This window comes from Hippichthys cyanospilos, chromosome 11, assembly GCF_059441005.1.
Source record: "Hippichthys cyanospilos isolate Australia breed blue-spotted pipefish chromosome 11, RoL_Hcya_1.0, whole genome shotgun sequence".
Classification (NCBI taxonomy): Eukaryota; Metazoa; Chordata; class Actinopteri; order Syngnathiformes; family Syngnathidae; genus Hippichthys; species Hippichthys cyanospilos.
In genome coordinates this window covers 14,133,617-14,157,339 of record NC_142379.1, presented here as the reverse complement: position 1 = coordinate 14,157,339, position 23,723 = coordinate 14,133,617, and the positions used below count along the sequence as shown (strand labels likewise).

General features: G+C 35.8%; 1 protein-coding gene across 4 annotated transcripts in view; it reads left to right on the top strand.

The window, feature by feature from the left end:
- lsamp (limbic system associated membrane protein) overlaps positions 1–23,723 on the top strand; it is a 368,199-nt gene that overhangs the window by 321,102 nt on the left and 23,374 nt on the right. For all 4 annotated transcript variants that reach the window (XR_015867227.1, XM_088427837.1, XM_088427836.1 and 1 more), the window contains 2 exons: positions 15,678–15,822; positions 17,375–17,462. Coding sequence is in view for 3 of the 4 variants with exons in the window: in XM_088427837.1 (XP_088283963.1) it covers positions 15,678–15,822; positions 17,375–17,462 (233 nt within the window). In the remaining variant the exon portion in view is untranslated. The remainder of the gene's footprint in view (positions 1–15,677; positions 15,823–17,374; positions 17,463–23,723) is intronic.

Genomic DNA, 23,723 nt, shown 5'->3' with positions numbered 1-23,723 from the left:
CTGACCTTGCAAAAGGTTTATATGAATTGTTCAGTTAGCAAGCTAGCAAGTCTCTGCAAGAACATTTTTGAGAAATATTTAGACTGTGACATGAGCAATCCCTTCTTAGTATATTATAACATATTAATTGCAATACATCAAACAGTGGTTCTTCTTCCAGAACCATTCATTTCTTTACATTGTGAAGACCCAATCGATCTTCCAGTGGGCTGATGATGAACTCGATGATTGTTCGGAACCTTGGATGAAAATCTTTCGGCCACAGCCATTTTTTTTAAATGAATGAAAGTAGGATCATTTGTCAAGACAATGATTGCAATTATATATATTTCTTTTTTTTTTAATATCGGATTCTTTTATGATACTTTATTTTGTTTTGGTGCATTTTTGGTTCGCTATTTTAAATATGCAGTAGATTAAATGTTTAACATTCACAGATGCTGCATGAAGTGTTTGTTGTTTTAAACCACTGCTGTATTACCAAGCTTGCACAGGTTCCCGGGAGCAATTTAGAGTACCAACTCTGATATATTTTTAAAGCTCTTCAGTGAAAACAGCACAAAACAAGACATTCTTACAATTTGCCTTTTTTTTTAATACAACATCCTAACTGCCAGGCAGTGGGACCTTTTTCTCCTTCAAACAAAGCATACAAAAGATGCTTATAGAGCTTTACTCCTACTGACGTGTGGTAAGCCTATCAGTGCAGCTATGTTCTCAAGAGTGCTATTGAAAGAAAGAAAAATATTGGGAACTGTGAATTGTGAAAGTCCCCAAATACCATTTAAAGGACACGAAGAAATAAGCCTTAATTATTTTACCAGAACTGCCAAATATTAGGGATCATCCGTGTTTTGTTATAGAATTAACCGACCACTAATCAATTATGGCATTAACTAGTTGTTGTGGATTGTTGGCAAAATAATGGGTGGGATTGTACAAATAAATTTAAAACAAGCTTAATTAGTTGGCTGATGATCCCTATTTTTGTTTGACAGCACGGCTATGTAGATATAGCGTCATTGTTCCGGCACATGCCAGTAAAGGATTGCTTACTTAAGCACGGTTGGAGAATAGCGGGACCTTTCACAGTCTGATATTAGCCATAATTTAACAACATGAGGCGATCTTCAATTACCGCTCACCTAAATAAATTTGTGTTGGCGGCCGATGAGCAACAAAATGTCAGTATGGCACTAGGGCGGCGATACAAATTCTCGTTTCCTTTCCAGATTATGTCCAATAAGGCCCTAGCAATGATTCGGTGCTGTCCAGAATTTTATTCGTCATAGAATAAAAACACCAGAAAACATACCTTCAATACCTCACTGCTAATTTCACCTTTTATACTTTCTTTTAGACTTTTTTGTGTCACATTAACCAGTACTCTGTTGTAAAGTAATTTCATTTTTAGCTCTGTATTTAAATTGTTGTCTGATGAGCTGTAGATCATTTACAAATGAAACACGAATGGCCCTTATCTTATATGTGTGATGCTGATCAATGATTTAATTTGTATGCATCCTTGCATTTTATTAAAATAAATGTGTTTGCCAGATTGATATAAAAATAATGCTTTGATGGTGTGTTTGGTTCTCTGGAATCAGATCTGATGAAAAGCTACCCTTAATGTCCTCCAAATGAATATGAATAATTCTGACAAATCCTCAAGGTAGCTAAAGAGTAAGACGCTTCCTTGGGAACGGAGAACGAAAAACAAAAGCTATCTCAGCCAAGTTCTCAAGCCCGTTCTAAGCCTACAGTGATGCGTTTGGACATCATTTCTGAAAATTTCTACGGAGAAAATGATTAAGAATAAGCCGGCAAAGTTTGGTGATATTACTGCCCTTCATTTCTATGAATAATTCATGGACACAATGTTGACAATATTGTACTCCTGTGACTGTTTCCTAAACTCTCCCTGAAGAAAATTGCTTTGGGACTGACAAGAAACCAATGTTTCATGCATTGTGGCTGGAGTGGGAAACATTAATTCAGGATTAATGGTCATTACAGAACTCTTCTTACAAATACAGTTTAGGGATGTTTAAAAGTAAATAAATAAATAACAACATCAGGCCATGACTATAAAATGTGATAACTTTAATACTAATCCTTTCTGGGAGGGAGAAGGATATTACATGAGATTTTGAGAAAATCACTGCAATTAAATGTGGTTTGAATAAATTTGTGTTGGCGGCCGATGAGCAACAAAATGTCTATGGCACAAGGGCATATATATATATATATATATATATATATATATATATATATATATATATATATATATATATATATATATATATATATATATGGGTCTGCTGCCTTGGTATCAACCTCAGATCACACGTGGATTATATTTTGAAAGCATGCAACAGTGGAATATGGCATTTCTACCAAAATCTTAGCACTTCTTCATTATGTTGTTCACAACAGTAAGATCAACTTGAATCCAGTGCATTTTTTAGGGTAGAGGTAGGCAACTGCAGTCCTAGAGAGCCGTTATCTTGCATGTATTGGATGTCTCACTTCTATAACACATTTGATCCAAAAAATCAGGATCGTTATCAGGCTTCTGCAGAGCTTGATCATGAGCTGATTATTTGAATTAGGTGTGACGTAGGAGAGAGACAAAAAGATGCAGGGCTGCAGTGCTCTAGGAACAGCGCCTACACCACTTAACCAAAATAGTGACCTTGTAGACTCTAGATAGATGTTTCTTCAAACGTTTCTTCAGCCTTTACTAGCAACATTTATTGGAAAGTTTTTTGTTTGTTTGTTTTTTCCAGCCAAGAAAAAAAAAAGAAAAAGAGAGAGATAGAGAAATCAAAAAGTTTCTTATTGACGGAGCTTGAAACAAACGACATCTTATTATATCAATAGAACATGTTAATGAGTTAATATTGTTTTGTTTTAAACAGAACTAAAAAAGAAAAATGAACAGATTATGACAATGACAAACTCCCTCGTTCTAGAAGTTCAACTTTTTAAACATCCGAATACATGACTTCAAGGTATTTGAGAACTGGAGATGAATAATTGAAGTCGACTTTGCCCACTGATCTATTGTATTACAAGCTCTATTTGTCTGTGAGTTTCTGCATTTGTGGTCACTTTAGTCATATTGAAATGCCTAAGAGGGAGCTGTCACTTCATATTGAGAGTATGCAGAGCAGAGAAGGAGATGCATCCACACAAACTGCTGCTTTATATATTCTACAAAGCACATTCAGAAAGTTGACAGAAGAGATCAGATGGAGCCTGCATTGCATATTTGCATACGTACATGTCTCCCATTCCAAAATGCGAAGGGCAATGTTGTTACATTGTGTTAATAATATATTAAACCAACGTAAAATGATTTGAGTAACGTTGTTTTAATCATAAATTAAAACAAAATACAATGATTTGCAAGTTATTTTTCTTTTACTGTGACGTCACACTGGAAAATGTGATGTGACAGGTTCCAGATGCCATGGACGCTAACACGACCCCATACCATCGGATTCTGGATTTTGAACGTTGCACTCCTAACAATCCATTTGTTTAATCTGGAGATTAAATTACGGGGAGTAGAAGATGAAATCCTGAAGGTCCTTGCAATTGTACATTGAGATTCGTTGCTCCTAATCGCTTTGATCATTTGCTTACAAAGTCATTCAAAGTTCGCTGAAAAAGGGCATACAGGAGTTCAATTTAAAAGTGTTGAAGTTACACATCATAGTAAATATTCAGGCTACAATCAATTCACAAATGTTCAACTGGTGTTATGCCCAATTGAATATGTTTCAATTCATTGAAGCCTCAATACTGGCTGTGAAGGATTTTTTTTAACTATTTTTTGTTTTATTTTTTTTCTAGTAAAGCCATTGTAACAAAGCATATATTTTAATATCTTCTTAAAGATTAAAAATGGTCATAATACTGAATTAAAAATGATAGGCAAGGCAACTTAATTTTTACATGGTGCATGATTACATTTCATTTAAAAAAGAACAAAAGACTATTCTTTTTAATTATAGTATTCTATAAATAAAAAGAAATATCCATTGTACTTTGAAGGTTGAAAAGTTTTGCGAATTATTGGGTTCCATTATTAATTTTTGTTGCTATTTGACACATTCCATTTTCATTGGGAATGGGGTTTTGTCTCATTTAATCTTACATAACAGAATTTAACATAGGTAGCATGCAGAATGACATCAGAACTGTCTTACTTGGCATTATGCTTTAAAAATACACAAAATGCAAAAGGGAACATTTTTATGGTTATTATGTCTGAGTTATCCTTAAAATGTCTGTGTAAAATATTCAGCTTGTGACCTCCCATTTTCTAGAGGATGATGTGAGAAGCACAAAAGTCATTTTCTATTTAGCACCTACAGAAAGATCTTGCCCCAGACTTTTGTGTGAATGTTGCAGTTTGGAGTCAATCCAAATACGTAGAAAAGGGCTAAGATTATTTTATGTACATTTGGTGGAGCATTAAGTGAGAAATTCACACAATTAATTCAAGACCCCATTTATATGTTTGAAACAAGTTAACAAGGTAAGTTTTAGGCTTTCTTAGTATTTATATATAACATCATTATGAGATGTTTTCTTACTGCTTGACAGCCATGTAAAGAGATATTCTTGCTTCTAACCCAAAACATAGAGAAAAGAGTCTTACCGAAAAAATCAGTGTTTTTAAGCACTCTTTTTTATGGATTATCCTACTTATGTCATGCTCATACTTTAGACATCCTCCACTGCATTCGGCTTAAAATTAGTGTAATTAATGGCGAATCACAGTGAACAGTGTTTTTTCAGAGATTCTACCCTCTCATTTTTTTTTTAATAAAATGACCTAGCTGGTGTTGGACGTGACAAACCCGCTGTCTCTCGCAGTCTTTGCCAAATATTACTAATCCCTAAGCCTGTGGAATCATTTAAATGGCATCCACCTCCATCATCAGGGAACGTAGCATATTCTTTGGAATGGCCTATTTTAAAAATGTCTTCATATATAAGGCGTAACTCATTATAAGGCACATAGAATAGAAGCTTCAGTCATAGCATCATTTAGATGGAGCTACACTAAAGGGAATGTCAACAAAATAATCTGATAAATCAGCCAAAGACATAATTATTTAAGATGAAGACAATCAGAAATTAAGAATAAAGATGATTAGTGGAAATATACTGAAAAATGGTTAAAAAAACAAAAAAACTCTTGGTTACATTAAAAGACTGTTTCGATCAATGCCAAGACCAATCAAGAGTTAAAAAAAGTAAGAACGGACGGATTTACATGGTGAATAAGTTATTTTATTTTTTTCGTCCCCCCAAATGAAAACTCCAGGTTTATGTGATGTATAAAGCGCACTTGATTTTAAGGCGCACTGTCAGGAAGTTTAAGGTTTTTAGGTCCACCTCATAGTGCGGAAAATAGGGTAAACAAAAATGTCAGGTCTGCCCACCATGTTGCTTGTACTTAGTTCATTTTTATTAGGTTTTTTATTAGGTTTGCTAGGTTTTTCAAAGCTTTTTACTGTATTCAATTAATTGCAGATGGTTTGCAAATCATTATTATATTTGAATGCAATGCTGTGGAGAGCACATTTTACAAATCTCATTTTATAATCTTGTGATGAGATACCATTAGTGTGCCATTTTGTGAAAATACCTGTAATTTTTTTAGCTTCCCTACTCTTTATGCTGTGCCTGTGATTCCACTAGTCCTGCTTTGACACCACCGCAGAGCGCACACTATACAATATGTTGGAAAACTTTGTCCTCCTTGTTTTAAAACTGTGAATACACATAGGTGGTCAGAAAAAATGCCTAAAAGAGGCTTCTGACGAATGTAATTCTGGAGTATTGCATGAAAGAAAAGACTCACAGAGAGAACAGAGACTTGAAGGCCTCATTTTTTAATACAGCCTAATTCTGTATGACTGCACAGTTGCCTAGGTGACAGGAAAAAGTAAGTACCACTGCTTAACTTTGCTACCAAGTAGTATTCGGTATCTAGACAAAGGAAACAAGAACTAGAGCAGGAGACCTGTTTTGTATATATATATATATATATATATATATATATATATATATATATATATATATATATATATATAGAGAGAGAGAGAGAGAGAGAGAGAGAGAGAGAGAGAGAGAGAGAGAGAGAGAGAGAGAGAGAGAGAGAGAGATCTTACTGGAATTACATGCCATCCTTCAGTCTTTGGGAAGATTACTTTGAATATTGAAACATTTATTTATTTAGTCATTTATTTGTTTGTTTATTGATTGAATTATTTATTTTTATCCACTTATATAAAGATATATACTGAGTGGAATCCAAGGCTGTCTTGGCCCATGTCAGGGATGTCAGCTCTTTTTCTATGCATTTACTATTAATATATAAAAAAGAGGTGCAACTCATCAGATTTCTACATGCTCAGTTTCAAGAAATGTCTTCATTACCTAAGGATTTGTGAAGTCAATGTTAAATTCAGAGGATTGTTTTTACATCTATGGTATTTATTTGAGCTTCTTGCCATCATTCTCTTTTTGACCATGTGTCACACTCCACTTCATGTCTCACGCCTTTCAATCTCAAATTCCCTTCTGTGGTTTACATTGCCGCAAGGCACTGCAAGACTGACAGCAACTTAAACATCTCTCTCTCTCTTTCTCTCTCTCCTGTTCTCTCTCTCTCCCTCCCTCTCTATCCACCTCTTCTGTCACATCCAGCTCTTGTCATCGCAGACACTTTCCTGTCTCCCTTAAGGGTAGCCTCATTGGCATGTGTTACACAAAATGTTTTTGTTATATAAAAAGCTAAACTGTTTGGTACGTACAATTTCAGAGGTTTGGTATGAGGGAATGAACGGCTAACAAAATGGATGAATAACAGGAAGTATGGGAGATTACTGTTTGGAAACAGATTCCCTACAGGAATCATTTGCTATACTGTCCAGTTATGCACCCCACAACCACATTCCCTTGCCACCAGCAAATTCCTTTCCGTTATCAAGCTCTGTGCAAAAGTGGGACTGAAAAAGCTCCTTCCTTTCACACATCCCAATAGGTTCATGGTTGACAACCCTAAAGTCACAATGAGGGCTCGAGAGAGTGGAAGGCAAGGTGAGTATTGGATTGAAACACTGAGAATAAAGACAGCAGAACACTTATAGTAAGAGAAAGTGGCAGAATTTTATGGCTCAAAAGCAACACTTGTGGATGTACTCAATAAGAAACCAAATTTTGAAACCGATTTGCCTCCAAAGTTGCCGTTATCAATATTTGTTGACTTCATCGACTGCATATTTGTAAACCCTGGCATGTACTAATATCTCACCAAAGTTGTAAATTGCCTTAAAATGTCTGGATATTATCTTACAATGTATTTGTAGCGCGTGTGTCACGTGATCAGAAATCAGCTTTAGCAGACGGAATCAAGGTCATGCAAGAATATCGCAAGGCGCGAAAATAAGAATCTTGCGGAGTGAGTAAATGACAGTTTGCAAATGGAGGTAACAACAAAGTACAACTCCATTAAAAAATGGTGGCATAAAAAAAAAGAAAATAGATCTAAAGCTACAATTGACATTGGCAGTTAGCGTTTGGTTTTGTTTGAATTTGGATTCCGGTTCTTTGGTTCGATAGCGTGGCCTAACGGTTCTGGATTCCAGTACCTATTTTTGTTTGTTTATTTTTTTGTTTGTCTTTTATTTCCTTGTTTTTTTTTTTCCCATGACCTTTCATTTGAATTTCTCAACAGATATTCTTTAAGTCTTTTACTATCCAGCCTATGAGCTTGAATCATCCACAAGGCATCTTTATTTTCCAGAAAATACAACAAACTATGCAACACAGCTTTTGGCTACAGTACTTAACAGTTAACACCGATTAATGGACTAGCCAAGTGTCCAAAAAAAAAAAGTTCAAAGTGCTAGTCGGTAAAGTTGAACTCAAAAACTGTTTCTGTTCATTCAAAGAATCACATCTGCCTTTTCAGGCCACATGCGTGAACACTGGACAGAAAGTCTCTCCAGCAGTTGAGAACACAGGCTCCCTGAGATCCACATGATGTGACACCTTGCACATCTTTTTACCATACATAGAAAAAACAATAATATTCGGGATTTTTGGTGGACATTTCGAAGCAGCCCAGGAAGACTGGACACTGGCACTTGTATTCCATGGAAACTGGGATTTACTCATATTTGACGTGCAACCTCCTTAGTACAATATTCGTGTTTTATATTTGATGCACTCAGCAGATTGAAAGTGACACAACAATGTCGATCTCTGTCGAACTTCTATGATTTGTATTTTCTTTGCCGCTTGGCATGGTGTGTTGTGGCGCACCAGCACAGAGTACATGTTACCTACTGTTTCTACTTTGCTTGTGTGAATGACCCACTAATGAATGAATGATGCCTCATGATCCTTTGTTTCAGCCGCACAGCAAATAGGGCCCAAAATGTTGTATGGATATTTTCCAATACATGAATCTCGGTACCCAACACTATTGGCTGCACAGATTCACGATGTACATGTTTGAAAATGTGCCTCCGCCTGCACAAATTATGCCAAAAGAGTACAACTTGACACAGGTTTGCCATTGACCCAATATTAATGTGTAGAAATGCATGGCACTATGTTATCAGTGAAACAGAAATGTATTAAAGATACTATGTGAACAAACAATTAAAACCAAATACACAATATTATGCTATATTAGGCCTCCGGTGGAATTTTTACAGCTATGCGATGGGTATGTAAAGTTAAATGAGCAAATATAGGTGACTTGAGCTTGGCTGTTAGCTTCTGACCATTCTCTTGCTTTGACTTGGCGTTCTTTTCATTTGACACCCTTGGTGCACATATTAGTTGAATCGGGTTAGGCAGATAAGTCTACTTCATTTGTTTCATGGCACCTTTAGTCTGCACAATGCATGATCGATGAAGAAATGTGTGTGAGCATACCTCTTTGTACAGGCTGCCCCTAATGTCTTTAAATGGGGATGGCACACATTGATGCATCCTTGCAATTTTCATGTCTACATTTGTTGTAAGCATTTCTGCAGACGAGTTAATTTAATCCAAGAAGCTGAAGAAAAACAGCTACCTTCTTCTTTGTGACCACATAAGTACTTTTTCTTTTAGACCAGGGGGTCTTTTATTGTATGAAAACACATCCTCAGCATGAGCCAAATTAGGCCTGTGTTATTCTGCATTAAAGGGAATACATGTCAAAACTAAATATTCAACAATCATGCCTCGTGCAATCAACAGTCACTCCTCCAATAAAAGGAAAATCGCTCTGTTTTAGTTAACATATCCCATAATCATTTCCATGCATAAATTTATTTGTGCAGATGTATTGCATACTGTATAATAATATGTTTTAAACATAGCAAACACACTTTAGTGACTAGATAGATGGATGGGTGAGTGGATATATGAATGGTCAGATGAAATGATAGATGAATTGACAGATTTTATAACACAAATTCACGGTTCATGTGAAGGGTAGCTTTTACAAGTGAGTTGAAATGATCTTTGTTAAGATATGACCTTAGATAAGATTCATTAGTTAGTGGTTTGTAAGCTTTCTGCATAATGAGGCAGTTTTACATACAATATATAAGACAATGTGTGAGGCACTCGATCAATGAAGGACCAAGGAAAAGCTGACAGGAAGCGATACCGGAGGGATAATTACCCAAATGCTTCCATTTCTCTCCTGGACCATCTGTGCTTCGATATGTGAGGAATATATTTCTCATAATTTGGAGAGTTTTATGTAAAAAAAAAATGTGCTAACGCATCGATGGATTAAGTTTTCCGTGCAGAACCTGGAGATGTTCCTAGTTGATTCATTGTGTATTAATATAAACAAACACAATCAATAAATCAAGCCGTATTACAATTAAGAACATCAGAATTAAGTTATTTAGTCTTATATGTTATTGAAGATTGGTAGGTTTCATTTTTTAACTGGTTCTGTTCAGATTCTCTGTACCTTAAACTCGAAACCGGCACTCAACAGTACCACTTTCCAGTACCTTTTTCCCCCCTTGTGGTTTGTGGAAATAAAAATAAATAAATAAATATTCTTTAACAACAAAATGTAAATTAAATACACAAAACATCTAAGACAGCTGGTTCATATATTTAAATTAGTCACAATTCACCAAACATTTCAACATGTAGTCTAGTCACTATGACAAGGTAAAAAAAAATCTCCCAAAACAATCTCATTATTTCATGCACTGTTATATACAGTATAATATACAGTATAACACTGTGTCAAATAAAGTATAATGGCGGACCATCTTTCAATATTTTCAAGTAATTGTAATCAGTGCCTAGTGCAGTGATTGTATTTTAGAAAATCTTCATCAAATGAATTGAAATGAAGGTTTAATCTGTATTTATTGGTCTTTTAACAACCGATCAAAGATTTTAGTACTTAGTCACACATTAAATCCTCAGTCAGAGTGCTCTTAGTTAAGTAATTATGTTCAAATCTGAGCCACAGGTCAGTGTTGTTTGTGTGTGTTTGTTTGAATGCATGTATGTGTGTACACACATGTATACATGTTCTATTATGTAATTTCTTTACATTGTAATAGTACAACATAATCCCAGTTGTTCAAACATTGTCATAGTATTTGATTTTCTGCTCAATGTTTGGTTGCAATCACTTACATGTGCATGTTACGGACATGTGTGTTAATGACTCAAAAGATTGTTATTGACAAGTACACATGCATGCTAATGACTCAGAACATTGCAATTGACAAACTTCTTGTAATTTGGTAAACAGGACTACAGTCTATATCCCTGGAATCAGCAACACAGCCAACGTAAGCTAAAATGCTCATTGGTACGATTTACCATTTTCAGAGCCTGAAAGCACACGCATCTATTGGAAATAACATGTCATATCCAAAATAAACAAAATAACATTCGTCTTTCCTTTAATGAGCAGCTGTTGGTGTGCTTGGAAAGGCACAGTCTTCTCGACTATCAGAGAGGGATAGAATCTCATTTTGGCTGGTTGCCTCGAAGCTAAAGCCACGGTTGATAAACAACATTACAGATGGACTTACATGCCCAAGGCCTCATCAGAAGAAACACCGAGCCCACTGTATATTGATTCAGGGTCAGAGGAAAATCTTTCAAGTGTTCATAATCTGGGATTGACTCACCTCAGTGCTGCCCTGACCGAAGAATGAAATGGATATTGAAAGTCTCAAACTTCAATTCCGATGGGAACTTTATATTCCACTCTGTACAAGATTTTTTTTTTCATTACTCTGAATGCCTAATCTGGCATGTCTTTCTTTAATTAAATAAATGAGAAATGATAATATAGTTAAATTGATATAAAATGTCTAAAACATGGGTAGGGTAAGAACAATGTAGGACCTACAATAACAAGATAAATGTAATTGTATCATCAATGCATTTTCATGACAAAAATCCAATAAATAGCAAATAATAAAACTACAAATGGGGTACACTTACATTTATCTGGTGTCCCTCGTGTCTGTATTCATTCCTGAAACCAAAACGTATGTGATCACGTCTAAAATAAGAATTCAGAATTCATAACACAGACTTAAATTATGATTGAAATGAATGAAATTATTATGAATTAAATTCTTGATGAGATCATTGTAGTGCATTGAGTGAATAAATTAGTTATTCAACTATTCATAGTTTTACACCTCATTGTTCCAATTTAACATGGTCTGTATTAAAAAAAAAGGTAAAAATATAACTTGATTTAGCCCTCTACACACACAAGGCATTAAGTGCTTTTGTTATCGTCTACACTAATTGCAATGAGAGAAACTGCAGCAACTATAAGTCTTATTGAGGTCATGTAGTTTTCAACCACATTGAAATTGTTGGTTCTACAGTTACATTTTGTGAAACAGTAAAAGCATCTCTTAAGACACAAAAGAGGTTTTCTGCTTGGCATAGCGCTTACTAAAACATATTGGCCACAATAAATGCATTATGCTTCCACAATTGAAACTCTAACATTTGTTTAAAAGTAATTATATACAGTATTTTGTGTGAAGTGCACGGCTGCAAGTGTGTTAGTACCATTGGACCTTTCGCTCCCAGAAAATCACAGAGGAACATTCTGACCTTTTATTTGACCTGATGCCTGTCAGTCTCATATTTGATATGCTGGCGCTTCCATCAATTAACCTTTCAAGTCCAACAACAAAACTAAAATGCTCTAATTAGTGGCTGTAGCATCAAATGGAATCATTATGAACCCAATTAATAAGATGTAGAAAATGAGCCCACTGGGGAAATTTGCTAATGAGTGCGGCAAAGAGGTATAAAAATAAAAGCTCATAATTTGGAAACGATAACGGAAGCAGCTTAAAAGCAATTTATTTCACAAAAAGCTCAATATAAAAATATATCTCATTGTGATACTTTAATATGAATATTGACTGAACTTTCTCAAAGCAGAGATGTGCTTTTAGCATTGGTAGTGGTGGATGTGAGAGGCATATGTAAGTTTTACTTTGTGGTTTATCATTAGATAGATAGGTATATGGATGGATGGATATGAAATGCTCAAGGCACTTTTTGTTGCCATGTTTACGTGCTTATTAATGTACCTTTCAGAAAAAAAAATTCAAGCCACTCGCAGCAACATTTGGTAATGCTGCCAGAAATTCCGTAAGGAAGCCAAAAAAGAACCCCAGCAACTTTACAAAAAACTATATGTACATAACTGCCTCGGAATGTGTTTACAGTGTTTTAAAGTAAGTCCAGGAATGGTGAATGATTGCTTTGACTCGTTTTTGGATTGGTGATTTGCAGTTTGCCCATCATCATTCTGCAATGATCTCTGGCGATCAAACATCATTTATGGCATTAAGAGCACCAAAAAAAAAAAAACAACTTAATTATGTCGATATTGTATTGTATGTCGCCTATTGCCAGCTTTTTCGAAGTGGCTCTGTCATTAATAGCGGCATTTAGCATAAATTAGCCAAGTGCTCCATATACGCAAGATAGAGGAATCAGATTATGTTCTCCCTTAGCGCTGTCAAAATATTCTTTAATAAGATACTGAACTCCTTTTAACTCCAGGCAAAGGGTTGTCACATGCCTGCAAATAAGCATCTTGAGTAACTTGAATATTTAAAAAATGATAAAAAAAAAAACCAACATTCTGATCATGTCAAGCTTTTTTTTTTCATTTTCGTCTGACAAGTCGCTGCCACAGCCTTAGAGAGCCAGCCTCACTGTGACACACCTTTACTGTTCGTCTGTTTGAAGAAACTGCCTCACACTATCTAACAAAGGTTATGAAGTTCTCTACTTCCCTACAGGTTCCTTATTATCGAGTGCAAGAAGTAAGGAATTCTAGTGCTTATATTCTGCACTCTGAGCTGATCCCCCTGTGGGTTATATCTTTGAAATCACACATTCAAACAAGACGGCAGGTGCGAGGGAGACCTCTGATGCACGAAGAAGCCTCAATGAATTTCATTTGATTTCTATGACTAGGTTAATTTCTGTTCCATGCTCCTGTTAACAGACAGGTTTGAATGACTCTACTCTAGTTAGAAATCACACATAAATGAAGAAGAGAAAATATTTGTAAGAAAAATAAGACAGTAAAATACTATTCCGACTGCAGTATCATTGTGTTTATTACAACTCGGAACAAAACAAAATGAACCGCAAGGCTATCTACGATTCATTCTAAATGATCCTGTGAGTGCAGGGGAAAGCAGCTCATTAGCTGTTGACACAGTGGATGCACCCACAGTGAAAAAACTAATTGTTCTTGTTTGTTTTCTTGCAGACGGCCTATCAAGGCAATACACAAGGTTCCAGACTTTGTGCATAAAACTTTCCCAAGATAATATGAGGCAGGGTATTTTTGCTTCCTGAATTTGCTGATCTATAGGCTCCACCCTGAAATGTGCTGCACAGCACCATTCATATGCTTACTAACAAAAATAAATAACAGAGTCTAGAAAACAATGTAGATCAACCTTGGTTGTACTAGATTTTCAACTTTTTAGACTTCCTCAAAGAAATGATAGCTTAACAGAGACTCATGCTGTGATCAAAAATTGTGCACAACACACACTGTGTAACAGGTTGAGGCAGCTGTACCTCTCCCATGAAAAACAGGTCACCGCTGACATTTGCCTGAATATCCACTGTCTCATTGTTTGTGACATCTCAGTATTTTTTTTCTTAATCAGACAATTACATCCATTTAAAACATAAACTCATTCTTCCTTGACAATGCACTGTGAGTGCAAAACAGGGAGTACACTAAAATGCATTTCCTTTCCCATGCAGAGAAATAGGCTCGGTTATTAAAAATATATTAATCAGAGGGGAAAAGATAAGAGTTGTTAGATACTGAGTGAGCCACTGTGAGTGAACGGGTGAGTAAATAAAATAGAGTGGTTAAATACTAAGTGAGCCACTGTAAGTGAATGGTTAGGTAAATAAAATGAAATAATCAATAGGATATTGACAGGTGAAATGCAGAACTATTATATGTGATTTATTATCTGATAGGTGAGCCCGTAATCTGTTTAGGATAATCACACATATTCTCATGGTCATTTTTCGCATTATAAGGCTGTCAAAATCCAGTGAAGCATAAATATAATATGACAACCCTTATCTAACCTGTTTTTGTTTTTTGTTTTTTTTGGGGGGGGGCTTTTTACTTTTTACAGGTCACGATCATTACAGCAAATTTAACAAAGGTGCTCGACTGCTTATGTTGTTTGACATAGCCAGCAAACCCCAGATATCTCAAATCGCAGTTGGACAAACATCCTTGCACAGTGTAATAGGGAATTTCCGCTCGAGGTTCAGTAATGTAAAGTCACTCAATATAATCAGTTCTTGTCTGGGCAGCTCACAGTTCAGGGACCCGAGTTCAAATCCACGCTCCCGCCTGCCTGTGTGGAGTTTGCATATTCTCCCTGAGCCCGTTCTCTCCGGGCACTCCGGCTTCCACCCATACTCCAAAAACATGGCAAGTGGATTGGACATACTAATACTGTATGTCCTTAGGTGTGATTGGGTGCGTGAATGGTTATCCGTCTCTGTGTGCCCTGCTGGCAACCAGTTCAGGGTGCCCAAAGTTAGCTAGGATAGGCACCAGCAAACCTGCTCATTGTGAAGATAAGCGGCTCTAGAAAATGAATGGATGCATAGTTCTGTCTATGGAAATGTCTGTGTAAGGATTTAGCACCAGGTTGCTTTACCTCACTTTTTCTCATTTTATAATGTAAATGTTCTCATTTTTGGGGCCCCCTACATACACACATACACACACACAAGCACACACATTTAAACTAACAGACATCACATATTTTAGAATATGAATTTTAAGGTTTGATTTAAAGTTCAAACAATTCTCTTTGTAACACTTGTGTTAAGTAGAGATGTCGTCTCTTCATGATTCTTTATCATCCTCTAATAATATTTTTTTCTGCCTCTTGGCTCCGATCAATGGCAATGCTTCATTGTGGGAAATTTACCAAAAGCAGGGGTTATTTGTCGTATCCTTTGTTGTAAACTACACAAATCCCTAAATTCACAAAAGACCAAAAACTAAGCCTTCTGTTTCTTTCCCCTCCCCTTCCTTTCTCTTGTGCCCACAGATGTTATGTTGATGACAAAGCCTCCAGGGTGGCCTGGCTTAATCGATCAAACATTATCTTTGCCGGTGAGGACAAGTGGTCTCTGGACCCCAGAGTCGATCTGGTTACCAAAGGACAACTTGAGTACAGCCTACGCATACAGAAGGTAATAATGACCCAAGAGGTGACAATCTAGAGAAGACTGTGAAGAAAAAAAGACTGTGTGCTTCTTGCTGCTTGCATACCCTGTCAGGATTTGAATGTGCCCCACGTGCTTCTTTATAACACAGCATTATTATCAAAATTTAAAACAATAGAGTTATGTGATGCAAGTTTAGTGATCACTTACTACTGCACATTCAAAAAGCAATAATAGCCTATATGGAGGCTTCATTGGTACATTTTCTGTATGTTTAAAACAGTATCCTTAATGCACTGCCTTTGTCTTGGCAGGGTACTGCAGATATTGTGTTCTATATTTAAAAGAAAAACAGTTTTTCTTATCCTTATTATCCCTATTTTGTTTGCTTTATTAGTTTTTTTCAATGAACAGCTCAAAGCAAGTGCACCATAGTACTTTTTGAATAAGTTGTCAACTGTGCACCGCCCATTTACAACAGTACCGTTTGTGAAGGGCAAGTAAAGTGTAAACGGATTGTAGTTTGAGAGTATTTTTTACAATTGCAAGGACTGAGAGAGTGCTTCTCTTGTTTTCACCATTTTTTTTTTTTTTGGATGGTTAGTAGGCCCATATACGTTTACGACCAGGATAACTCACTGCACTGCTTCGCAACTTCTAAAAAGTAGAAGATTTCTGTGTGCCATAGGCTTCATGAATTATTTTATTTAGTATTTTTGTCATTGTACTGGCAACTTAACCCTTTAAACACCAAAGGAGCAACATTGCATCAAGCAACTTTTACAGTATCCCTTTATCACTAACCATTTTCAACCTACAGCCTTCTGAAATAGTCATATGCAAGGTGAATATTTTGTTAAAAAAACTCTAGTGCCACATATTATACCTATTTCAGTTGTTAAATCAGTAGGGCCTAAAAATCTCTGATGCATGTATTCCATAGATGGCAACAAATGAGTTTTTGTCGTCTGTAGTTGGACAAAAAGTGTTGTTTGTTTTTCTTTCATTCTACTTGGGTGCTCTTGATCACAATTATGAAAGCATTACAAAATCAAGGGTGAGCATTGTCAGAAAAGTTGTTCCTCCAAGCCCCACTTTTTCTTTGTCATTAAATAAAGACAGCACTTTACTATCTTCACTTGACAACAACCAATGAGGCAAACGAATGGAACCTTGACACGTAAATATACAGTACTTAATAAATGTGCTTCAATTAAAATAGACTAAACAACTTTTACTGGTCAACAAACTGTATTCAAATGAGGACAAAGAAGTACCCATAATTAACCTTGTTTTCATTGTTCAATTGTTGTCAAATCTTGCTGTAAAAGTAATTAATTCAATTGTGATGGTATTTTGTGTAACTACTGTGCCACACTTGCCACTGTGAAAGAGATACAGTCACTGCGAAAGAGATACAGTCTTACAAACACTTTTTTAAAACATAAATAATTTAATACAAGTATTCATTGTTTGTGGTTATTTCAATTCGATTTATAGATGGACGTTAATGTCATGTTGGCATTTGTGCGTATGTAATCATAATAATATGAAACTAACATTATGCATTCTTGTGTAGGTGGATGTTTATGATGAAGGGTCATACACTTGCTCCATACAGACAAAGCTGCAGTCTAAGCCATCCTTGATCTATCTCATTGTACAAGGTAAGCTATATCAAGATGAAAAGCAAAAAATTGAACTCAATGAATGCATAAAACATGCCTCATTTGCCCAAACAGAAATAATTAGACTTTATTTTCTGTTAATTAATATATATATATATATATATATATATATATATATATATATATATATATATATATATATATATATATATATATATATATATATATATATATATATATATATATATATATATATATACACACACTAACAACATCAATACTTTTTCATACTGCCAAGTTAAAACATTTAAACGATAGAATGGTGACTCACAGTAAACACCGGCAGATAAGATCCACAGTGTAAATTCAAGACACACAACAGTTGAACCTTAGAACCTACAGTACATTTTTATGAACCTTTAGTTTTGTATATAAAGGTCAATATGTGAATCAATGCTTTTCTGTGAGATCCATGGCAACAAATTGCCCTGTTTTCATTTAATCCATTGTGCTGGATTATTAACTGCTTGATCATTGAATGCCCTGTGTCTATCGCCACACTGTGCCAGGAGCCTCATTTATCTCAGCTAATGCGACAGCTATAACCAAACATTGATTCTTTCTCCTTAATTCCTTGCTATTTATCCTCTGCGCTGTCTCTCAAAGTCCCATTCAATTTTACTTTTGTAGTGATGTCCATCAGTTGCATTTCCACGCTTTGTGGCTTTTGTCTCAAACATATCACTAAGTAAGTACTGTAAAGATATTTGCAATTGATGTGACGTCTATATGCTTGCAATGGTTCTTTCAGATTTCTTCTCACTTTCCAAAAATGACCATTTGAGACCACTGATTCCCAACCAGTTTGCTGTCAGTCATTAGAGGTGCTGTGAAAAATCGTACAATTTTACTTAATTTTATTCAGAATTATTATGAATTACTAACAAGCACGTTTTTCTGTTGCCAATTCTACAATTAAATTAGTATGTTATTATTACTATTATTATGGGCCTCTGTTACCAATTCTACAATTAAATTAGTATGTTGTTGTTATCTTTATTATTATTTTAGGCCTACTGCGAGTGGATCAGCCTTGTGTTTGAATCAAATGTCACTCTATGTAAACCAAATTGTGAGTAGATTGAAACAAGATTATATTTGGCATTTATATTTGGTGTTGTGCCATAAGATGTATGTCATGTAAATTGAATGCCTTGTCTTAATAAAGGTAACATTAAGTTAGGCACGTGTATAATATTTGTATGTTTTCTTTTGTTAGTCTGGAAAAGCATGAGATAAAGAAGAGTAAAACCCACAATGGTCAGTGAAATAACAGACAAAAATAATGACACAATTTAAAAAGAAACTTGAAATGAATAATGACAATCGAGCATTGCTTGTCTGATCTAATAATAAAAAACAGTAGGTGATTGAAAATCCATAGAAACATGAAGTCCGTGCACATCACAAACCACCAGATGTGAGTATGCCACAATTAAATGGATTGAAAGGAATCATTTCGAATAGGAACAAATGCAGTTGTTGTGTTGACACCCACAACAACACAAACTGCCCTTTTTTAATGCCACTTCCAATTTCAGAACCCAGGCTAACGCATGCCATGCAGTACAAAATCAAAATGGTAACAAATATACGTGACCCCTTTTTTACCAATCGCCACACACAGACACACTCATAGATATACCCACACTCCCAACAACTGATAGAATAAAGACATGATAAGGCACGAGGAGCCAGGTGAGAAAAACTAACTGTCGGAGCCACCTATATCAAAAGGTGCCACAGCTCCTTGGCGCCAAACATAGTCCCCAGTAACAGACCCAAGTAGAGCACCACATAACCAAAATTGACAATTTTCTGCTTGCAGGCATGGCAAAATAATTGGAAAACAAATGATCAGACAAAGCAAATTTGCTGTGCACGGAAAAAGAGGTGAACTGAGCAGGGCTCAGACGACAAAGCACCAGGGGGCACTACGCATGACACGAATCTTGATTTAACGGGCTGTGTTCAGACCAATCCAATTAGATATCAATGAAATGTAGGGTAATATTCAGAGACGGGCAATGATCTGTGTGAGCGATTGTGAGGGAGAGAGGGTTTTTCCTTTTTTTCCATGTTGAGTTGGTATTTCCATTAATAAGGCTATACTTAACGTGGACACTTATCAAATGGTTTCTTGTTTTTTGCTTTTTTTTTTTTCATATTATCTAAACATGTCTACAAATTTTTTTCGACTCGCGCACTCATATCATTGGTGTTCAGCAGAATCCTCGAATTTCCAAAGTTATCACTTGTCACTTGTCTGAAGACCCCAATGATGGCAAGTATTTTTCAACTATTAGCGTGTGTATGTATACGTAAATATATGTATATAAATAAAAAATGAAACACCCTCATGTCTGGACAGACCAATAGTATAGATTTTTTGAACCATTTGAACTTCCAAGATCTGACTTTTCAGCCCAATGCCAGTGATATACACCTTTTCGTTTTGGTGGCGGATTGGCATTAAACATTCATAAATGTCACAGGATCATAGTGACTATAAAGTAGCAGACACTTTGGCTACCCCCTTAAAAACTGTTCCTTGCCTGTTGTGACCCGTTTCCAATATGTTTTGTCCCCTGGTATGTCGTGTTTAAATGTGTTTGTCACTTCCTCTTGAATGAAAAACTGCAACAGTTGATTTGGCCACTGCCCAATCAGACCTTTACATCCAATCAATATCATTAGTAAATAATTATTCATTTTGACTTAAGTTGGTATCACCATAACCGTCCAAATGTTTTCAATATATTTTCTTAATATTGACATTATAAAAATTCAGACGTAAGGACACAAGCAAACATGCTTCTTCACTCTTTTTCTTTAGTTCTACCCCTTTGTGGTATTTATGGACCTAATCGACATAACTCTGTTAAGTACCACTTAGGATGATCCAGGCGGGTGGATTGCATTGCTTGTGTGCACAAGTGTCTCTCTGTCTCTTCTACTCGGCAGTCTGGCACAGGAAGTAATGTGACCTTTTATGAATTATCATGGGACAAGGGAACCTTTAGAGTGAAGCTTTTGAAGCCACTTCCCTCCTTCCATCATATTCCATCTTGACCTCTTCTTCCTAATGCATGTTCTTCCAAGCCCACCATGTTTTTGTGCTCTTACAAGTGCTGGCCTTTTTGTTTGTGATTATGTGAACATGGTTTGACTGCCTCGATAAGAGCAGTTCCACTGTTGTATGATCATACACATTATTGCTTGCACATTTTGCTATCGGCAAAATCTGCTTCCTTCTACAAACATTAAGCCACAATAGCCATTACTCAGTAAAAGAGCTGTCACCAGTCCTTCACAGAAGTTAACTTAATTATTGAGGACAAGGACATTCCAACTATTAGTCCTCACATAAAATGTACCATGGCACTTCAGTAGGTCTTGAACAGGAGTTAGCGTGAGGCTATTATACTCTGCATTATTACAATGTCACAATTTCCGCTGTGAATGTGCATATTTTGAATAAGGTTTGCAAATGGTTTACACAACTATATTGGAGAAGGTTGTTTAGTTATGTACTATTTAAACTTTACCATTGGTGCTCAGAAGGAAAAAAACATATTGTTTATCAAGAAAAACTCCAAAGAAACATGTTTGGTTTTGCTGGTTGTCTTAAAGAAAGCTTATAATAAGCTTGCAGAGCCTATTTGTCAAGACGCCAAGCATGCAGCCATACAGCGGAGATTGATTTCAATCAGTCAGATAAGGAGTCAGATGGGTTAAAAAAAAATGGGCGGCCCATTCAAGGCCATCTATGTGGACCAGTTTTAGATATAGACTATAGAATAATTTATTTAAATTCACTATACTTGTGTTTTATTCATTTATTACATTTGTAATTGCAAGTTGCTTTTACGTCCCCGAGGCATAATGGGGAGAGGTGTAGGGATATGGAGCCAAAATGCGATGAAGCAGAGTGAGTTAAAAAAAAAAATCCAAAGTTGGTGAAAAAGAAGCAAAGACAAAAAGACATGAACACACTATTACGTGTGTAATAAATATCAATCAAGTTTTGCGTCTAAAGTGAGCAATTCCTTTTGTATTACAAAAAATGACTAAAATGACTATGATTGTAATACAAAAGCCAAGTACAACCATTGTCATAAGGCCTCGAGGGAGAAGTTTGCACACATTTGTCCTGTTATTGAACCATCATAATGAAACCCCTTGAAGTTTAATGAAAGTAACAATTCACTTTTCCCCTTTTTTCATCCTCAAGCATAGACCGAATCACTTGAAAATAAAACTGCAATCCCCTTTCATCTTTTTTTATGCTGTTCGCAAGATGTCCTCTCATGCATTTAAATGGGGCCATTTCATTGACACATATGACAACAGGGGAATGACTATGGCTGTAGGTGAACCACTCTGGTCATATTTGTAAGCTTGAGTGAAAGAGTGATCATCATTACTGGCTAGCACAATCTTGGTTTAATCTTTATACAGATGACTGCAGTTTGCGTTTTTATAGCCAAGCTTTTTGTGAACTCGCCCAGCATCCTTCGCCTGGGTCTTTTATCTTTCCTGTATGTTACCTTTCTGACTATCTCTAAACATTATATGGAGAGGCATATTTAAGACTGTCCACACCTGCAACTCTAGAGGGAGTGCTGCAATATGTAGACATGTGAAGTTAAATTGTAAATATCATGTCAGTTACTTGAGGGTTTGACTGTCACGAATTGAATAACAGAATCTTTTTTTTTTAAAATGTGTACTTCTGAGTATGTTTTTTATATGCAGGCCACTCAGTGAGACTAAGTGAGCCTCATCTCCAAACAAATATCAAATGTCATAAATCTTTGGAGGGTAGGGCTGTACGATTATGTCCAAAAGAATAATTGGGATTATTTTGGTCAAGATTGTAATAACGATTATTAATCATGATTATTCATCGTTTGGTCAAATGTTTATTGGCCTTTTTTTAAACAAGCAATTTATAAACAAGGCTTCAAGGCTTGATACTGACAAATAATTATAAGAATAAACTAAAATAAATAAATTAAGTAATTAATAAGTAAAACAAATTCACCCAAGACATAGCAAAAACTTGGCACACAGTGCAACACAGCTAACTTACTTGCTGAGTACAAATCAATGAAAAAATTGAAGCCTAGTTACATAGAACCAAGCACATTATTTACTTTTGAACAAATTTGAATCAATTAGTAGTCAAAGTGTCATTTTCAGTCATTTCAAACTGAATTTATTCCAATTTTTTGCCCATCGGATTTTTCAAAATGATTCTCAATTGACAGCTAGCACGGTATGTATTAGAAATCAGGTGAGAAACTCAAGGCCATTTTTAAATTACACATTAGGTTGAGAAAAGCAGACGCTTATGTCATGCAAATGTTTGAAACATTGCCCCCTGGTGGTAGGATGACAAAGTGCTTGATTTGACGTGTATGGTAGCCGGCTTTTTACTGTTAATATCGCCAAGGATCAGCTTAATTAATTGTGGGCGCCAATATTGTGATCGCGATTGAAGTGTCTTTTTGCATTGCATCCGTACTTCTACTCATACTGGTATTTTGGCATTTAGTGCTTATAATGAGTTTTACCCACCCCTGGTCACCCCACATTATAAGAAGCTGGCAGTTTGTTAAGCTCTGTCTGAGACCAAATGGGTGAAAAGTCTATTTTCATTTGTCTTGGCTCATCTCTACAGCATTAATGGTAGAACTTGGTAGAACTAAGTGCAGGTGTTTCATCAGGCTGAATTGACGCGAGGAAGCACTTGAGTTCACGGCATGGCATTTGCACTTGACTAATTATTTCTCTTCATTTCATTCATGCAAAATTAATATTTCCTTTTAATTAAGGCGGCATTACCTGGAGATTTAACTGGGATATCTAACCCTGTTTATTATTTCCTCATCCCACGCAACTCACTAGTGCGGACTCGTCAATTTTGCCTCCGTGCAACCATCCCTACTCCTGTTGGGGTCAACAACATGCACCAAGCTCTACTTTGATTAGCTACTATACTTTTGCTTAAAAGTAATAATACTAATAATAATTTGGAAGTAATAGCATCAGCATTTTCATGATTGAAAAGTGATAAATTAGCTTACGCTGTACTGAAAAAATAAAACACTTAACATCAACCATTACTTATAACGTCTTTAAGACGATCACTGCGGTACATGCAGTGCATAGTGAGACAAATAACAATGACTTGAAGGATATAAAATACTGGCCATATATATATATATATATATA